Below are 19637 nucleotides of genomic sequence, written 5' to 3'. Positions count from 1 at the left end.
GGACAATCGAGAACATGCTAACAACATTTAGGATTTAGCCTCAAAGAGTCGTGAATACCAAGGTCAAATTCTCTAGCCTCAAAAACGTGTCACATTACACTACACAAGAATATGGCGTCCCAGCCAGCAAATCACAATTAAAGCTCATTTACTGAACTCATACATCATGTTTAACTTCAAAAGGATTTTACGGCTTACACAAATGCAAGCCATTATTACAGCAGTAAAGAGCAGAATACTGTGGATTGTAAAAGTTTTATCAGGAATCTGCCATGAAATAGCTCAGGGTTTTGTTGGTTCCCAAGGCTGGTACCTGGTCCAGTCTCTCTGCCCTGGATTGAGGCTGTGCCCTTTGGAGTGGTAGATAAACTCATCACCCTCACCAGTGAAATTTTCCTTGTGTTCAAGGTGATACCTCTGTGGCTTTAGCATCAGAAGCTGTAACCAGTTCATTCATATATGTTAGCTACGTGTTATATGATTTGCTTTCTTCAGCATATATGATCAAACAAATAAGGAAGCAGAACTTGCCTCGTCTCCTGTATGATCTGTTATGTAGTGTAGCCAACCATGCCATTCTGGTGGCACTTGAGAAGCGTTGTAGCGACCTTTCTCCACATATTCAACCCACCTGTGTCTTCCTGAAAAATTCATCGAGTGAATCAGTTAGCTGTCACATGCATACTGCAATAACCATGAAGCAATGCAGTGCTTTTGAAGAATGCCATTAGTGCAGTACATCCAAAAGAGAAAACAAGGATGTTCTATAACCTCTAACACGATGGTAATTGTGTTTTCCTTTTTGTGGCTGGTAAGTAGCAAATGTGGATGGGGTGAACTTTTGATGCATCAATACATGCAAGTATTGGAAGAAGCTGTGGTTCTATCTTATGTGCAACCCCTCAGTAGCCCGCCTACGTTTCCCAACAATAAAAACAGTTTGACATTTTGTTGGCTGAATGCATTTAAATAAAGGTCCCACATTTTTAGTAAGAAAATATGCATATCTATGAGAGAAAACTTAATTCCCACCTCGTCAGTGAATCAACAAGAGAATTTGCATGTTCCCCAGGAAAATAAAAGTTTGTTCTTCAAGCTACAGAGGATTGTTTCACAATTTTCAGACATCAAGGCATGCCAATGAATTATCGTCACCTATTAGATACTTCCTATATATGTATTATATCATTTCAGAATATGGCTTCTGCTTGGAAATGCCACAGGTGACAGTGGATTCAAATCCAATGCATTGTAGTAATAAGAAAGCCGTCAGGAGAGAAATGAAGAGAAACACTAACCATATTGAGTGTCAAGATTCTCATAATATTTGTTCCCAACTTTATCAACACCAACAAGCCTTGCCCCGATATTGTGGATTTTAGTTTGCCTAAAAGCAATCAAACAAAAACTTGTTAGAGATGATGAAGATCAAGACGGATGTATGTAATTTTCAAAATAGAATACAAGATAACTAAATACAAGAACTACTGAAGTTTAAGGAATCAATAGAATGAATCCCTTTGCAGACTTCTCTTCCAGTACAAATCAAATAAGAATTTCGGTCAAGGTCCTTTCACTTGGACTTGTACAGAGTCCAGATAACTAATTCTTATTTGATGACTACAATACTTGCAATATAGATGAAAGTGAAAATCTTAAAGATTCATAAGTAGTCCTTCATTTCAATGTTACGTGGGATAGGTTTTAAAAATGGAGAAATAATGAATTCTAGCAGACTTTCCAGAATTGTGAAGTAGTACTAATCCTTATCTAAACTCCAACTGGCCTATGATTGAAAATTTAGCGACTCTGTTATGATAATATGTTCTCTGTGACTTAAAGCCTGAATGAACACACAAGATAGTTTGTTGAGCATGTCCAGAAGATGGGACAGTATAACAAACAAGACACCCTTGCAACTTTTATTCAAGGATATTCCTCTTCACCAAAAGAAAAATCAAGGGTATTTCCCCATTCTTGAAAAGATCAAACTATCATATAACCATGTAGGTTTGCTTCTTTGTTAAACAAACATATCAAGTAACAAAAGCATTCAAGTATAAGTGAAATAATGACTTACAGAAGGTTTCCATCAGCTAGACATTTCCTGCAAGAAAAAGGGTATAAAACAGTCATTACCCGGGCCAGAATACAAACAGTCAGTACAAGTAAGAAACAACTACAGAAAAATTAATATCGTAAGCACCAAATGCTAAAGCTTTACAAACAAAAGCTCCAGCTTCCAATTCGTTCTCTTTCCCACATTCTCCAATTAACCCGGCACAGGCATAAACAACAGCAAATTCAGAAAAGACTAACAAAGTATTCCCAAGACTTCATCTTAGCTGGGCTGTGTTTAATTCAGTATCTATTGCCAACATATTATCTCTCTCTCTCTCTCTCTCTCTCTCTCTCTCTCTCTCTCTCTCTCTCACTCTCTCTCTCTCTCTCTCTCTCTCTCTCTCTCTCTCTCTCTCTCTCTCTCTCTCTCTCTCTCTCTCTCTACTTAAGCTAAGCCAGCGCAATTCATCATCCTCCTGCAAAGTTTCACTGTTTTCACCCAGAATTTGCAAAAACAAAACAGAAAAAGCATATCTTCAAGGTTCATCTACCTTTGGTTGCTAACCAAAATGTAGTAAAGAAACAATTCGATTCAGAAACCCTAGCTACCAACAACTATTCCTGCATCCAAATGCATACATCTAACAACCAAAATGAGATCTTTGAAACCCCCAAAACCATTTGCATAAACAAATCATCAAAAATCAAACCAAGACAAAGAGAGCGACAGAGAACATACAGGTAACCTTCTTCCCTCGCCTCCCTCAAGAGACTGCGGAGACCTTTCTCTCTGATCGCCTGCAACACGCTCTTCACCACCGTCGTCATCTCTCTCTCTCTCGCTCGCTAGGCTTCTCTCTCACTCTTATTTCCAGTCCGACCCGAATTAATTTGGGCCACACCGGGGCGGCTCAGTGTTAACTTTAGGCTGGGTCAGATGGATTGGTTATAAGCTCCATCTTTTTACACGTGGAACCTCCCCATTGGCTATACCTACATCATTTTTTGTTCTCCGGAGAAAATAAAAGAAAACACGAACAAGAAAAACCCGATATTTGGAAAATTTTCAACGCGAGCTTTCTCTCAGGTAACTCACTCGTGTTTCAATTTCATCAATTTTTCCTATTTCATAAATTGTTCTTCGTCAAATTATTGATCTTCGATTCGATTCGTTAGGAATTTTTTTGATTTACTGGCTTGTGGTTTGAATTCTAGGTCTGAAATCGATGGCACTGTAACATTGTTGAATCTGAATCTGTTTGGAAAACTGATTGAGAAAATCTTTGGATAGGAAAAAATGATGAGGCTGCAAACTTACGCGGGGCTTAGTTTGGTAGGAACCCTAGCGATTATTTACCATGCATTTAGCAGCAGAGGCCAGTTTTACCCCGCCATGGTTTACCTATCGACCTCCAAGATCAGTCTGGTGCTTCTTCTCAACATGGGCCTTGTCATCATGTGTATTTTGTGGCAACTGACTAAGAAGCTATTCCTCGGCTCACTCCGAGAGCCGGAGGTTGAGAGGCTTAATGAGCAGTCGTGGAGGGAAGTCATGGAGATTCTTTTCGCAATCACTATTTTCCGGCAGGACTTTTCGGTGTCGTTTCTGGCTTTTGTCACTGCTCTGTTGCTGATCAAGGCGTTGCATTGGTTGGCGCAGAAGAGGGTTGAGTACATTGAGACTACTCCGTCTGTTCCCACGCTGTCGCATGTTCGGATTGTCTCCTTTTTGGGCTTCTTGTTTGTTGTAGATAGTCTCTTTTTGTATACTTCTGTCAGCACCATCATTACGACTCAGAAGCCTTCGGTTTCCCTCTTTTTTGCATTCGAGTAAGTGATCCGTCCTTCTGCTCCATTTTGCTGATTCTTTTTGCTCACGCTTTGAATATAGTACGTATTGCTATATTGAACTTAAATCAGTAAGGCATCTTCTTATATAGTAGTTAGTATTGCATCTGAAAGTGATGTATTTCTTTGAATGATGTGTATAGTTTTTATATATATATATATATATATATATATATATTTTTTTTTTATGTTTATAATGTTTGTTTGAGGGGAATAAATATCCATATATATATATTCACGACTACACTGAGTAATTGCCAGGATATGGCATACACCAGAGCAAAAGCTCCAGAAGCATGACCTTACTTTTGCCTATTTTGCCTAACCGGGAACAGATTCCTAGCAAATAACTTCTATTCTAACAATACATGCTCTTATATCGTGTTTTGATTCAAAGAAAGAAGTCAAAATTATGTATATGGAATTCTTAAGGCATGGAAATGATTTGGGCCTTTTGGAATAATGGTCCGGGCCTTCAACCCAAGGCCCAAGCTGAAAGGTGTAGTTCACCTTAAGGTCATCATCATTTGGAAACAAACAAGCTGCTAGCTTCACAACATGAATTGTTACACTTTCACAATCACAATTCAAAGACACAAAGACAGCCAATGTCATTTCAGCTTGTCAATTTAGCAACCTGGGCCCTTGCTCAGATTGAAGTTGAACTAGATCAACCTAAGTAAAGCATCCATGCCCAATGCCCGCAATTTTCAAGATCCATTGCATTTTATGATGAATGGTAAATTGGTAATCCTATTCTTTCTTTTCTTCCTTCAATTAGCATGATATTTATAAAAAGGATTTTTTTTTTTTTATGTTTTTGAGAAGGATATTGGAATAAACAAAAGTGTAATAGATCTTTAGATCCGGTTTAAAGAGGATAATGCGGTCCTGAAAAATTGTTGCACTGTTCAACAGATATTGCTCAAACTCTCCTTACATTTCAATCAAAGTTCGCATATTCACAATCTTCTCCTAATTGAATCTAAATGAATTTAATTAATTAGTTCTTAAAAAGAATCTTATATTTGGAGTCTTCTTCAACTATCATAATTATTGTTTGTTTCTTAAACAATCCAAACACTTATCCTTCTCATCAAAGAAGTAGTTCGACCTACCAATTCATATCTTGTTTCAATTTGATTTCATCAATTAAGAGATGTAAATCATTTTTTGGGGACAAAAGACATGCAAATCTTTGATTGCAACAAAACAAGGTTATGCAAAAACTTAACTTCTTTATATTTTGTGCAATTATGCCATACACAAACACCATGTCTTTGATGAGTACATATGCAAATGTACTTTTTAGTTAAAAGTTGGGTATCCAATCAAGTTGTCTCTTAGAACATACAGAACACATGTAATCAATTTTGTTTGGAGGAGGCACATATAATCAAGTTGTCCCTAGACGAATTTTACTTTTAGCACATTGATGAAACTATTTTCTTTCTTTTAAAACAAGCTAGGTTGCCATCTACATCACTTCTATAGTTATGTATTGTTTTTTAAATCTAATTATTGCATATAGGAAATGATGACTTTGAGTTTGAGTATACTAATTACAAATGCCATCTAGTGGACACTAAATATCATCATCATATATAAGGTGTGATATAATGATAGCTCAAAAAAAAAAGAATCTATTAATGTTCAATGAATATGAAACCTTAAAATAGAAAATAAATTATATGCAAAATGCATTCTCATGCTAAGATTTATTTCTATTGTAAACTTGCAGTTTTAGCGCAAGATAGCTCAAAAAAGAAATCTATCAATATTCAATGAATATGAAAATAGAAAATAAATTATATGCGAAATGCATTCTTGGGCTAAGATTTATTTCTAATTGTAAACTTGTAGTTTTTAATGCAATATACAATCGTTGGTTTGACACGTACATCACATAAGTATCCTGTTTGATTAAAGAGTGCAACTAAAGTATCTCTACTGTTTAGAATATGAATGTCCCACCCGTTGCATTTCTTCATCAACTAGTAAGGTTCACCTATTGATCTTCGTATGCGAAATTGATTCACAATTTTGCTTTCTTTGGTCAAATTATAAAATAGATAAACGAACATAAAATTGTGCCTAAGTTTTTTATCATCCTTTGTCCTATAATGCACAAAAGATGACGGTTTAGTTATCCAAATTGGGCAAACAAATCAAGTCTGTTAGATACAATTAAATGAAAACGACAATACCAAAACAACAAAACTGTTTTTTGATTTGACGGGAATGATACCCGCGAAGAGGATTACCGAATTATGAAATGAACAATTCAAATAACTAAATTACACCCGGGAAACAAGAGGGTTCTCAAATTTCAAATCCGATAAAATTTGTTCATAAACCTCTCTTGGTGAAGTATTGTAACCTGTCACTGTAACTGTTATTATAATATTACAATACTAAAATGGTAACGACAATACTAAAACGACAAAATGTTTTTTGATTTGGTGGGAATGATATTCGCGAAAAGGATTACCGAATTACAAAACGAATAATTTAAATAACTAAATTACACCTGATAAACAAGAGGTCACAAATTTCAAATCCGAGAGATTTTGTTCATAGACCTCGCTTGGTAAAATACTATAACCTGCCACTTTAACTGTAATTATAATACTACAATATTAAAATAGTAATGATAACACTAAAACGACAAAATTATTTTTTGATTTGGCGGGAATTATATCCACAAAAAGAATTACCAAATTATAATATAAACAATTTAAATCGCTACATTACATTTTTTTTGAAATAATCACTACATTACATTCTCTCGTTCTCAAATTTCAAATCCGAGAGAGAGTTTGTTCATCAACCTCCCTCAGTACTTAGTAGAGTATTATAACCTGACAGTGTAACTATAATTACAATACACTTCAGTACTTCATCAATCATTTCCCATAAAAAAATAGGAAAAAAAATATATAAATAAATAATAAATAAAAAATTGAGCTTCACTAACTTATTAATGTCTTTAAACTCAGACGCATACTTTCTCTCTCTCTAAAAGCGATTCTCTTCAGTCTTCCAATGCAAGAGAAGAGAATACCTCAAATTCCTCCAAATCCAAATCCCCAATCTTTCTGATTTCCAGGGTTCTGTTTTTTTCTGAGCTAGCTCAACTTTTCAGAAGCTCAACAAATTCTCCGTACCCCTGTGATTTGTATTCAAGCTAACCCAGTTGGTTTCAGTAGCTCGGATTTTCTTGCAGCTTCTGAGAATTAGAGTAAGTTTCATTTCGTTTATTATGTAATTTTTTTAGTAAAGTAATGATTTTTATTTTGAGTTGGTTAGTGGGTGATTGTGTTTATGAATTTTAGCTGCAAGTAGATCTGTGTTGTGAGCTTGTGCTTTTGAGCAATTTGGGATCGAAAGTTTGGTGTTATTGAAATTGGGGGAGGAAATTGAGAGTTAAAGTTTGGAACTTTATTGGTTTTTGAATTGTGGGTAGTGAAAATTTGAGGCAAAGGGTCTGTTATGGTTTCTGTATTGAAGTTTTAATGGACCCAATTGAATGAATTGTTGAAGGGTAGGTTGGAAATTGTGGGTTTTGTTTTTCTTTTGGTGTGTATTGTTTGGAACCAAGACAAAGATTGAGTCTTTTGGATCGGGTAGAGGTGGGTGTGGAGTGATTTAGTCTATATGATATAGTTTTGTTGAGTTCAGTGAGTCAATGTAATGTGAAGCCGGGTTAGTATGTATGGTAGAGTGTGTGAAATAGTTGGTCTCTTTGATTAGCAAAAATTTTCGTACTAGGATTTAGGTCATAGTGTCGCTAAGTTAGTTTACAGTTCGTTTTGATAGAGTTATTGAAGTACAGCCTTTATTTTGCAGGTTTTCGTTATGTGCTGAGTTAATTGGAGCTCGTTGGAAGTTATGGCTTCCCTAGTTCCTGTGTGATGAAAGTCGTTTTTGGTATGCATAATTGAATGTTCTGATGGTGTCTAGTGTTTAGTAAGTCAAGGAGAACTTTTGTCATGTGATGGTGTTTCACAATATGTGGTAATGCTGGTAAATGGATTAGCTTCATAGTAGTCGCCTGTTAGTTCTATAAGCTTTTTATGAGAAATATGCCTTCATGGTGGGGGAAGTCGTCATCCAAAGAAGCAAAGAAGAAGTCAGGGAGCAAGGAAAGTTTCATCGATTCATTACATCGGAAATTTAAGTTTTCATCTGAAAGTAGAGTGAATGGTAGATCTGGAGGGTCTCGAAGACCATGTAGTGATGCCATTTCGGAAAAGGGGTCTCGATCTCCTCTAGAATCAAGATCTCCTTCACCCTCCAAACAAGTTGCAAGAACTCAAAGTTTTGCTGAAAGGAGTATTTCTCAACCACTTTCACTTCCTGGTCAACATCCTGCTCATGTCGGACGTACAGATTCTGGTTTTAGTATATCACCAAAACCAAGATCAGATAAATGCTCCAAGCCATTATTGTTTCTACCTCTCCCGAGACCTCGGTGCATTGGTGGGAGGTCAAATCGTGCTGACTTTGATGATGGAGATATGAATACTGGTTCAGTTTCTAGTGATACCTCTGTTGATAGTGAAGATCCAGCTGACTCAGGTCTCCGCAGCCCTCAGGCAATTGACTATGAAAGTGGGACTAGAACTGCAGCTGGCAGTCCTTCCAGGTGTGCTTTTATTTATGCCAGATGCCATTATGCTACTACTGTACATCTCATGTATATGGATGACTGTGGTGTTTGTTTGGACTTATTTTAGCTTGCTCCTAACAAAATTACTATTATTTTGCTGAAGTGTGATGCTCAAGGATCAGTCCTTCACTGTGGCCCCAGTAATCTCAAGAGAGGCAAAAAAACCAGCCAACATTTCATTCATTAATCAAATTTCCCCTTCATCGCCTAAACGGAGACCTTTGAGCAGTCATGTGCCAAATCTCCAGGTACCTTATCAAGGAGCTTTCTGGAGTGCTCCTGACAGCTCCATGTCAAGTCCTTCTAGAAGTCCAATTAGAGCATTTGGAACTGAGCAAGCCGTGAACTCTGCTTTCTGGGCTCCAAAAACTTATACTGATGTCACCATAGCAGGATCTGGCCACGGCTCCAGTCCAGGTTCTGGTCACAATTCTGGGCACAATTCAATGGGAGGGGATATGTCGGGACAGTTGTTTTGGCAGCAAAGCAAGGGTAGCCCCGAGTATTCTCCAGTACCTAGTCCCAGATTGACAAGCCCTGGCCCAGGCTCAAGAATTCATAGTGGTGCTGTTACACCTATTCATCCCAGAGCAGGTGGGGCTCTCAATGATTCGCAGACAAGCTGGCCCGATGATGGGAAACAACAAAGTCACCGTTTGCCTCTTCCTCCAGTAACAATTTCAAATGCATCACCCTTTTCTCATTCAAATTCAGCAGCAACATCTCCTTCTGTGCCACGAAGTCCTGGAAGGGCAGAAAATCCAGCGAGCCCTGGTTCTCGGTGGAAAAAGGGGAAGCTGCTGGGTAGAGGCACATTTGGACATGTTTATGTCGGTTTTAATAGGTATATTCATATGTATTTGCTCTCTCTCTCTCTCTGTCTCTCTCTCTCTCTCTCAAGTAACTATATTAGTTCTATGTGGTATTTAGGGTTTAGAGTTGACCTAGTAAATCGAGACCCAAATAACTTCGAAAATAGCTAAAATTTTGATCATAATTATATCTTCTCATCATGATGACATCCAACGGCCAATTTTAATAAAGACTATTTCCTCCACACTATTCCTCATAGAAGGTATATTTTTCAATACAACTAATAACCAAGTTAAACCGCATTAGTAGGCATATAAGGATTTCGTGTGATCTAAACAATCGAAAATGAAAATTGATGAATTTGACATCAACCATCTATTTATAGCTTATTAATAGGTATTGTGTAAAAAAATTAACTAAATCCGCCATTATTTAGATGTCAAATAAAGCGGTCAACCACTAATACACTTATAACTCCCTGAAGCGAGCTTAACCACGAGTAGATAAACTTTCTGAAATTTTTACATTAGTTGATATAGGTCATATCCACGAGAGTATAAGAGCTGACATATTGAAAAAAGAAGTTGCGAGTGAGAGGTTATGAGCATATTAGTTCTATGTAGTATTTAGGGTTTAGAGTTGACCTAGTAGTTCGAGACCCAAATAACTTTGAAAATAGCTAAAATTTTGACCATAATTATATCTTCTCATCATGATGACATCCAACTGCCGATTTTGATAAAGTCTATTTCCTCCACACTGTTCCTCATAGAAAGTATATTTTTCAATACAACTAATAAACAAGTTAAACCGCATTAGTAGGCATATAAGGATTTCGTGCGATCTAAACAATCGAAACTGAAAATCGATGAATTTGACATTACCCATCTATTTATAGCTTATTAATAGGTATTGTGTAAAAAAATTAACCTGATCCGCCATCATTTAGATGTCAAATAAAGCAGTCAACCACTTATACACTTATAACTCCCTAAGGGAAGCTTAATCACGAGTAGATAAACTTTCTGAAATTTTTACATTAGTTGATATAGGTCATAGCCACGACAATGTGAGAGCTGACAGATCAAAAAAAAAAAGTTGTGAGTGATCGGTTATGAGTTTATTAGTTTTATGTGGTATTTAGGGTTGAGGGTTGACCTACTACATCGAGACCCAAACAACTTCAAAAATAGCTGAAATTTTGACCATAATTATATCTTCTTATCATGATGACATCCAACGGTTGATTTTGATAAAATCTATTTCCTCCACATTGTTCCTCATGCAAGTCACGTTTGTGGACCTAGAGAATCCGAGCATGCAAATCTCGGGGCATGGAAGACGTTCCCAAGAAACAGAGCCAAATGGGCATTATTTTCTGTACCAATTTTTGAATTTTATGGCTCAAAATCCAATTGCAGTGTGGCCTATTGCAGACCAAAAGATCTATCTGCCTAAGTGTCTATCAATGCAGACCAATTCTCATTTGGATTCCGGCTTCTTTGTGGTGAAGTTTCAACCTTGCAGGTTACGGAACATCATCTTGGACTTCTTATTTGCCATTGTATCTGAGAAATTTCCTACGAAAATGATATATGCCTGCAAAAGCTACATCTAAAGGGGACCATGATAAATAACAAAGAAACAGAGCCAAATGGGCATTATTTTCTGTACCAAAATTTGAATTTTATGGCTCAAAATCCAAGCTCATCACTATCAGGAGGTTATTGAAGCATATATTGCAGTGTGTCCTATTGCAGACCAAAATATCGGATTCAAATTTGCTCACCATTTTTATTTTGTGGTGATATCACCACTCAATTAAAACTTACCACTTCATGTAGAATTAATTTAATACTTAAAATTTATTTGTTTAATAAAACATTATGATTAACTATAATTATGTTTTATAACACATGACAGTTTTATATTGAGTGGTGGTATCACCACCAAAGTATTGGTGGTGAGCAAATTTGAATCCCAAAATATCTATCTGCCTAAGTGTCTATCAATGCAGACCAATTCTCATTTGGATTCCGGCTTCTTTGTGGTGAAGTTTCAACCTTGCAGGTTACGGAACATCATCTTGGACTTCTTATTTGCCATTGTATATGAGAAATTTCCTACGAAAATGATATATGCCTGCAAAAGCTACATCTAAAGGGGACCATGATAAATAACAAAGAAACAGAGCCAAATGGGCATTATTTTCTGTACCAATTTTTGAATTTTATGGCTCAAAATCCAAGCTCATCACTATCAGGAGGTTATTGAAGCATATATTGCAGTGTGTCCTATTGCAGACCAAAATATCGGATTCAAATTTGCTCACCATTTTTATTTTGTGGTGATATCACCACTCAATTAAAACTTACCACTTCATGTAGAATTAATTTAATACTTAAAATTTATTTGTTTAATAAAACATTATGATTAACTATAATTATGTTTTATAACACATGACAGTTTTATATTGAGTGGTGAGCAAATTTGAATCCCAAAATATCTATCTGCCTAAGTGTCTATCAATGCAGACCAATTGTCATTTGGATTCCGGTTTCTTTGTGGTGAAGTTTCAACCTTGCAGGTTACGGAACATCATATTGGACTTCTTATTTGCCATTGTATATGAGAAATTTCCTGGGAAAATGATATATATCTATAGTTTAATAATGTTTATCACGTAATTAAGACTTGAACTATCTTCAATGACATCTAAATTGTTTTATTTGTACCGTTTAATTATGTAGATTACTGCATTTGTATGGTAGATAGAACAATAACCAAAAACTTGAACATATTCCGTTCTTACACATAGCCTGGACATGTGAGTTTTGTAAATATGTATTTTTGTTTAGAGTTGTAAAGAAAAAAAAACATATTGTTGCAACTGAGCCATAGGGTTTGATAGAAATTAGAAATTAGAAATGGATAGATATGACTTTTCATCCCTCAATATGATCATTTTTCATTAATTTGAAAAAATATGGTTAAATAGAATTTATGATGGTTGAGAGACATTTTGTTTTCTTTTGGTTCCATCATCTACTGAAAGTCAGCATAACAAATTCACCAGATCCATAACAGTCTGCTGCACTAAAACACAACAGAAGCTCCATAAGAGAGCATCTACTATATACCGGTTATAATGTACTCTGAACTTCCCATCATTAAATGTGGAGTATGTCATACACCGAAATATGATAGATGGTAATATTTTGACCTAAAACACTAAATATATATATATTGTTTTGAAAATACAGTAAATAAAATTTATGATGATAGAGTTTGTAAACTGATGTGACAGTAGCATGATATTTTGGCAACCCCTAACAGACGTTGTAATATATGACACTGACGTTGATTATTTATGACACGGATTGGTACAACCTAAGACCGAGCATCCCCCATCATTACTATATATTATCGGTATAGAGATCCTCAATAGCTTAATCTACCCCAAAAGAGATTAGAGCCTACAAATCATTTAGAATCCAAAATCACCAACCTTCTTTTTCATCAAGTGCTTGCTTTTGATTTTTATAGCTGCAGAAGATAGGCTTGGATTAACAGCTTAAGCTCTTCACCATTATTTGAGGTGAGGATGTAATTGTTTGATATATTTATTTATTTTTTCTTGGTTTTTTTTTTTAATTTTTTTATTTTTTTATCGAGATCTCACGGTTCCTCAAAAGCTTCCTAGACCGAGAGACTAACCCGTATCGGGGGATGTCAAAGCGCTTCCTCCTCCCAACCCACTAAGAATATATTGAGATTTAACTCCAATAATCGTCGGCGGGATTCGAACCCGGTGTTGGGATTCCACACCTGGAGGCTCTTACCAACTAAACCACCTATGACCCTTTTTTTCTAAAGTTGAATGAAATTGAATCATGTGGTTCTCTTTTTTCCTATTGAGTTCTTTTTAATGCTATAGTAGTATTTCAAATATGGGTTTTCTCAGATGAGCTCATACATTGATTTTTTTTTGGAAGAGATAATCTCATTGATTGGCGGTTTTTTTTTTTTCTTTCCATATTTTCTAGTTCTTTTATTTTAAAGAGTGATTATAGTTGGACCTCCAAATTCAATATTTGGTTAAATTTGGACCTCCAACTTTTTTCAATTATTGATAGGGATAATGACCATTTACACAATTTTGGAGTTAATTAACCCCACTTACCCAAACACTCTAAGAAATTGCCCACTCACACAATATTTTATATATATTTTGCCCACTTACCCAATTAAGTATTTTTTTATTACTTTTTATTTATTTTTAGGATAATTTTGCCCTCACCTTCTTTGTCAAGTCACATGAGAAAACAAATAAGGACAAAGAGATAAAACTGAAGAAAAAAAATACTCTTCTTAAATTAACATTCAATTTAATTGATTTTTTATTTTTATTTTTCCGGAATTTCCTTATATTGACATATAGTTTTGAAATTTACCTAAAATAATTAAGTAAAAACAATAATTTCTATACATGACCCATCATTTAATACAAAAATAAATTCAAAACAATCTGATTTGGAATTTCCTTAAACTAAATTAATTGAGTATTATGATATAGTTATTACTCGATCTTCCAACCCAAAACCCTTGAAATTCATTCTTTTAGCAAATTCAAAAGGATTCCAGCAACATATCAAGATCGAGAACCTTTGATTAATTTTGGTGGAGGAGAGACCTACTCATAAGAGAACAATATCATGTGATTTTGATTCATTTTTCTTCTCATGTTGAAGATAGAGATAAAAAGTAGAGTAACATATTGTTGTATCTTATGTTTAAGGGTGTTTTTGTAAAAATAAGGAGGTCTTCTTAGCCTTTTAAGTATTCTAAAAAGTAAATTAGAAGTGTACTAACTTAGTATGGAAGGTCCAAATAGTAAATTTAGAGATCCAACTAGAACCACCATGTTTTAAATTTTATTCTAAATCATCATTCTGCTTCTATTCTTCATTTTCACTTTCGTCTCTCTCTCTCTCTCTGGCTTCACTACAGTTGAAAATCTCACTCAGCTCAACCCCATTCAATTCCAATTCATTCTAGATTTCCGACCTCAAATTTAACTTTCCCGGATTCAATTCCTCCATAAAGCAAGAGTCTTTGGCCCCCTTTATGAAATTAGAGATTAGCTCATCTCAGATGGACGCCTCCTACTGGTGCTACACATGCAGCAGAACGATTCGGGCTAAGACTCGATCTTTTGCTCCGACTGCACCGCCGGATTCGTCGATGCTACGATGGAGCATGACGTAAAATATTATGAGCTATGGGAATTGTGGAGATTGACAACCTTGACTAGCTGATATAGAACAAGTTGTGTTATATACTGTTTGATCAAATTTCCAATGAAATGACGTGTTGCTGTTTCACGTTCATGAATCATGACAAGACCTTGTATATAAAATTATATTCAATACAATCTTATTGTGTAATGGTTTTCCTGTTTAGGGCCTTAATTTTGAGCTTCTTATGTTGTAAACACGGCAATGACTTCTTCTGTCAAAGTGGTTCTAGGCTCAATTGCCTTTGCAACATTCTGGATATTGACGGTGTTTCCGGCTGTCCCTTTTCTGCCAATTGGGAGGACTGCAGGGTCTCTTTTTGGGGCAATGCTGATGGTTGTGTTCCGAGTCCTAACTCCGGATCAAGCCTACGCTACAATTGATCTCCCAATCATTGGACTTTTGTTTGGGACAATGGTTGTGAGTATCTATCTTGAAAGAGCAGATATGTTCAAGTATTTGGGCAAGTTACTCTTGTGGAAAAGCCAAGGAGCAAAGGACTTGATATGTAGAGTTTGTTTGATTTCTGCCATTTCAAGTGCTCTTTTAACCAATGACACCGCTTGCGAGGTTTTGACCGAGTTTGTACTGAAAGTTGCAAGACAACACAACTTACCGCCTCGTCCGTTCCTGCTTGCACTTGCCACAAGTGCAAATATTGGGTCTGCAGCAACCCCAATCGGCAATCCTCAGAACCTGGTTATAAGCTATTCCTCGGCTATACACACGTGGAACCTCCCCATTGGCTATACCTACATCATTTTTTGTTCTCCAGAGAAAATAAAAGAAAACACGAACAAGAAAAACCCGAAATTTGGAAAATTTTCAACGCGAGCTTTCTCTCAGTTAACTCACTCGTGTTTCAATTTCATCAATTTTTCCTATTTCATAAATTGTTCTTCGTCAAATTATTGATCTTCGATTCGATTCGTTAGGATTTTTTTTGATTTACTGGCTTCTGGTTTGAATTCTAGGTCTGAAATCGATGGCACTGTAACATTGTTGAATCTGAATCTGTTTGGAAAACTGATTGAGAATATCTTTGTATAGGAAAAAATGATGAGGCTGCAAACTTACGCGGGGCTTAGCTTGGTAGGAACCCTAGCGATTATTTACCATGCATTTAGCAGCAGGGGCCAGTTTGACCCCGCCATGGTTTACCTATCAACCTCCAAGATCAGTCTGGTGCTTCTTCTCAACATGGGCCTTGTCATCATGTGTATTTTGTGGCAACTGACTAAGAAGCTATTCCTCGGCTCACTCCGAGAGCCGGAGGTTGAGAGGCTTAATGAGCAGTCGCGGAGGGAAGTCAAAGAGATTATTTTAGCAATCACTATTGTCATGAAGGACGTTTCGGTGTCGTTTCCGGCTTTTGTCACTGCTCTGTTGCTGATCAAGGCGTTGCATTGGTTGGCGCAGAAGAGGGTTGAGTACATTGAGACTACTCCGTCTGTTCCCACGCTGTCGCATGTTCGGATTGTCTCCTTTTTGGGCTTCTTGTTTGTTGTAGATAGTCTCTTTTTGTATACTTCTGTCAGCACCATCATTACGACTCAGAAGCCTTCGGTTTCCCTCTTTTTTGCATTCGAGTAAGTGATCCGTCCTTCTGCTCCATTTTGCTGATTCTTTTTGCTCACGCTTTGAATATAGTACGTATTGCTATATTGAACTTAAATCAGTAAGGCATCTTCTTATATAGTAGTTAGTATTGCATCTGAAATGACAATTTTGAGAATGCTTACACTACTAAATGAGCCATATAAGTAGCCGGCCAGTATTCTCGTAGCAGAATGTGGTTTTCTGGGTGTATGGTGAGTTTCGCATTAGTATGTATGTCTCAGTAATGCCTTGGATATAAAATTTTGTTGAATTTTGAATTGTCCCAGTTTTGATTTTACTGTCAGAAACTAATATGGTCAAGTTATTGCATGTTCTTATCAAGTTCTGCATTATGGTGTCTCTTCTTTTAATAAGGTATGTTGTTCCCTTTTTTCTAATCTCAGGTACATGATCCTAGCAACAACAACACTGTCAACATTTGTGAAATATGTTTTCTATGTTAGTGACATGATTATGGAGGGACAATGGGAGAGGAAGCATGTCTACACTTTCTATTTGGAACTTATTCGGGACTTGCTCCACTTATCTATGTATTTGTGCTTCTTCATCGTGATTTTAATGTGAGTATTCAATTGACCATTAGTGTACATAATTTTCATACGTACAAATGCAATTGTTTGCTAAATTTAGAGCACGCCAGAGCATAGACCCGCACCCCACACATATGCATACCTAACACTTTCCTCAAGATTGTATATTCATGATTTTCATGTCTAACTTGTTACATATTCCGGCCACCATATTAGGATTTAAATTATAAAGGACACTCAGACGGAAACATTGTAATTATGAGACCTGGAATGAGTACGTGGTACCACCTTGGTGATAGATAGAATATAAAACACTAGTTAGTGTACTTCATAATAGTTTAACTTTGGTTTATTATTATTATTATTATTATTATTATTATATTTATTTATTTATTTTTGTAACGGAAGAGGGCAATCAAACCCACCACTTGGGCTAACCCCTGGGACAACCTTTTGGTTTATTAAATTGCACTTGTTACAGAGCAAGTTCTTTGGTTGAAATCATTGTAATTGAACCTCCCAATTAATGTTAAAATGCAACTTATTTGGTCCTCAGTGGTGGACATTGATAGAGGCCCAAATGTTACAGATGTTAATATAAGGCAGTTCTTCTAAGCTTTAAGAATGACAGTAATTAACACTTGACATGCACGGGTTGAACTTTTTCCTGCTTGATTGATATTAAGTTGTTTCCAACAGTCGGTACTATGGCTTCCCAGTGCACTTGATTCTCAAACTGTATGAGACGTTCAGGAACTTTAAAATTAGTGTTGCTGATTACCTCCGTTATCGAAAGATCACTTCAAACATGAATGACCGGTTCCCAGATGCTACACCTGAAGAGCTTACTGCGTGAGTTAAAATCTACTATTGTTTCAAGTGTTCTGCTTGTGTAAATGTAAATTCTGCATACGAGAATCTGATTTTTTTTTTTTTCTCTAATTGGTATCCAGAGGTGACGCAACCTGCATCATTTGTCGTGAAGAGATGACAACAGCCAAAAAACTATTGTGTGGACACCTTTTACATGTGGCTTGCTTGCGATCATGGTTAGAGCGACAACATACCTGCCCTATGTGCCGAGCGCTTGTTGTACCTCCCGAAGGTCGGACAGGTACAGCTTGAGGACAAGGTGGACCACGCTCCGATGCTCATCAACAGGGTAAACTTCTGGTTTTTGAGTTTGGTTATACTATTAAATTGCTGTTAAGACACCGTTTAGGGCTCAATCAAACACCAATTGGACATTTAACTTGTGGATTTAGTAATGTTTAGTGGATTGTACTGATGATATCATGATTCATGGTTTCATATTCGTGAGCCACTTTAGTCATATGGGACTCCAGTCAGATATGGTGTTTAATGATTTGAATTGGAACAGGGACAGGCATATCAGGTACAACTGCTCAAGGTTCAACTAGTGGTGGAGGTGCTGGTGATAACATGAGCCATCATGAAGCAAGACTGCAAGCTGCTGCGGCAGCTGCATCAATATATGAGAAATCTTATGTATATCCATCTGCAAACAGACTAGTATGGTATGCCACTGTTATTGTAGTAAAGTGGTTACACTTTTATTTTTATCTGTTCATTGCCATTTCCTTTCCTGCATAGATGTTAGCTACTTGTATGCCTGTGGGAGTGTGGTGTACAGGTGACTATACATATATCTGCTAAGTTTGCACACATCGTCATGCTTATGAAATTAAAAAGTTGGGTGTGTGCAGTGGTTCTGGATAGCTCCACCCAGTGCCCTGTGAAATAGTTGATTCTATTTTTGAACTATGATATTAAAATCCGGTTTTTGTAGTGTCATCAGTCTTTTTGTTTCACTGGTTGAAAGTGTGCTGCCTGACCAGAAATTAACAAACAATCTCTTGTTGTATGCAGGTCTGCTGGATATGCCGCACTTCCTCTGGTTAATAGACATATGGCTGACTCCCCTAGTACTGATTTACAATCACAACCACTTGCAACCCCTGGTGGACCTGCAAACTTGTCGTTGCCTCAACCTCCGCATTACATGTTTTCTCCTTTTCATGGAGCCAATGGGGAGAGGTCGGGCGGCAATACAAATATAACAGCTTCTCAGCTGGAGGCCCAGAGAAAAGTTCTTCAGCACCAGATTGAGGTACCCTTCATTGTTTGAAAACATATGGCATTCATAGATCTCATCATTGTTGTCTTTTTATGCCAGCCCTTTTTCTCGTGCTTTCTTTCTCAAGTAGTTTTCTTGGACAGATCCTGCAGAATCAGCTCCAAATTTTACAAAAGCCAAAACCCAAGGAAAGTGTGGAAGGGGGTCCAACATTAGCAGATAGCAAAGGAAAGAGTGTTGCACCTTCGTCTGAATCAAATTGTGGGCGTCATGAGGATGTTGTTGACTAGTTTAGTCAAGCTATTGGTTTCAAGACGTAATATGTGGATACAAGGATGGGAGAGAAAACTAGGTAGGATGACTGCAATGTTGTATAAGGTGCATTTCTTTAAAAAGAAAAGAAGAGGAACAGAGATATATAACATATGAGAATGCTTCTCGCAAATGATAAATTCTATGCATTGATTAGGTTTGTGCTTTTGATGTAAGGTTTCCGCGTCTTCAACAGAATTTACACCTGAATCCATCCTTTTTTCTTTCATTTTTTTCGTTTTAGTTATTGAATTCAACTCTTTGATAGGAAACGGATGCTCTAAAACACTTGCGGTACTAAGAGAAATGTTTTATCATCGAGTCCCACTATTAGTTAGGCTGTATGGGCTGCCCTTGGAGGGAGTTGCGCGGCAAGTAGATGAGAT

General features: G+C 36.6%; 3 protein-coding genes and 1 pseudogene across 3 annotated transcripts; 3 read left to right on the top strand and 1 right to left on the bottom strand.

Annotated features, from left to right (window-relative positions):
* Window positions 1-48: 48 nt before the first annotated feature.
* LOC112165183 (probable NADH dehydrogenase [ubiquinone] 1 alpha subcomplex subunit 12) lies at window positions 49-2975 on the bottom strand. The gene is made up of 5 exons (XM_024301621.2): window positions 2801-2975; window positions 2081-2107; window positions 1299-1387; window positions 532-641; window positions 49-438 (listed from the first exon to the last, which is right to left on the bottom strand). The coding sequence occupies exons 1-5, from the start codon at window positions 2887-2889 to the stop codon at window positions 283-285; spliced, it is 471 nt and encodes a 156-aa protein (XP_024157389.1). The 5' UTR covers window positions 2890-2975; the 3' UTR covers window positions 49-282.
* Window positions 2976-3038: 63 nt separating this feature from the next.
* On the top strand, window positions 3039-3956 carry LOC112173560 (ERAD-associated E3 ubiquitin-protein ligase HRD1A). The gene is made up of 2 exons (XM_024311211.2): window positions 3039-3148; window positions 3353-3956. Exon 2 carries the CDS (start codon window positions 3359-3361, stop codon window positions 3893-3895), a length of 537 nt encoding a protein of 178 aa, XP_024166979.1. The 5' UTR covers window positions 3039-3148; window positions 3353-3358; the 3' UTR covers window positions 3896-3956.
* Window positions 3957-6900: 2944 nt separating this feature from the next.
* Window positions 6901-9612, top strand: LOC112172896 (mitogen-activated protein kinase kinase kinase YODA-like). The gene is made up of 3 exons (XM_024310399.2): window positions 6901-7150; window positions 7759-8557; window positions 8685-9612. Exons 2-3 carry the CDS (start codon window positions 7986-7988, stop codon window positions 9562-9564), a joined length of 1452 nt encoding a protein of 483 aa, XP_024166167.1. The 5' UTR covers window positions 6901-7150; window positions 7759-7985; the 3' UTR covers window positions 9565-9612.
* A 3256-nt stretch (window positions 9613-12868) lies between these two features.
* LOC112185429 lies at window positions 12869-19484 on the top strand (annotated as a pseudogene).
* The last annotated feature ends 153 nt before the right edge of the window (window positions 19485-19637 follow it).

The sequence above is a fragment of the Rosa chinensis genome, chromosome 1, assembly GCF_002994745.2.
Source record: "Rosa chinensis cultivar Old Blush chromosome 1, RchiOBHm-V2, whole genome shotgun sequence".
Taxonomy (NCBI): domain Eukaryota; kingdom Viridiplantae; phylum Streptophyta; class Magnoliopsida; order Rosales; family Rosaceae; genus Rosa; species Rosa chinensis.
The sequence above is the reverse complement of the archived record's forward strand: the minus strand, read 5'-3'. Positions and strand labels throughout refer to the sequence as shown.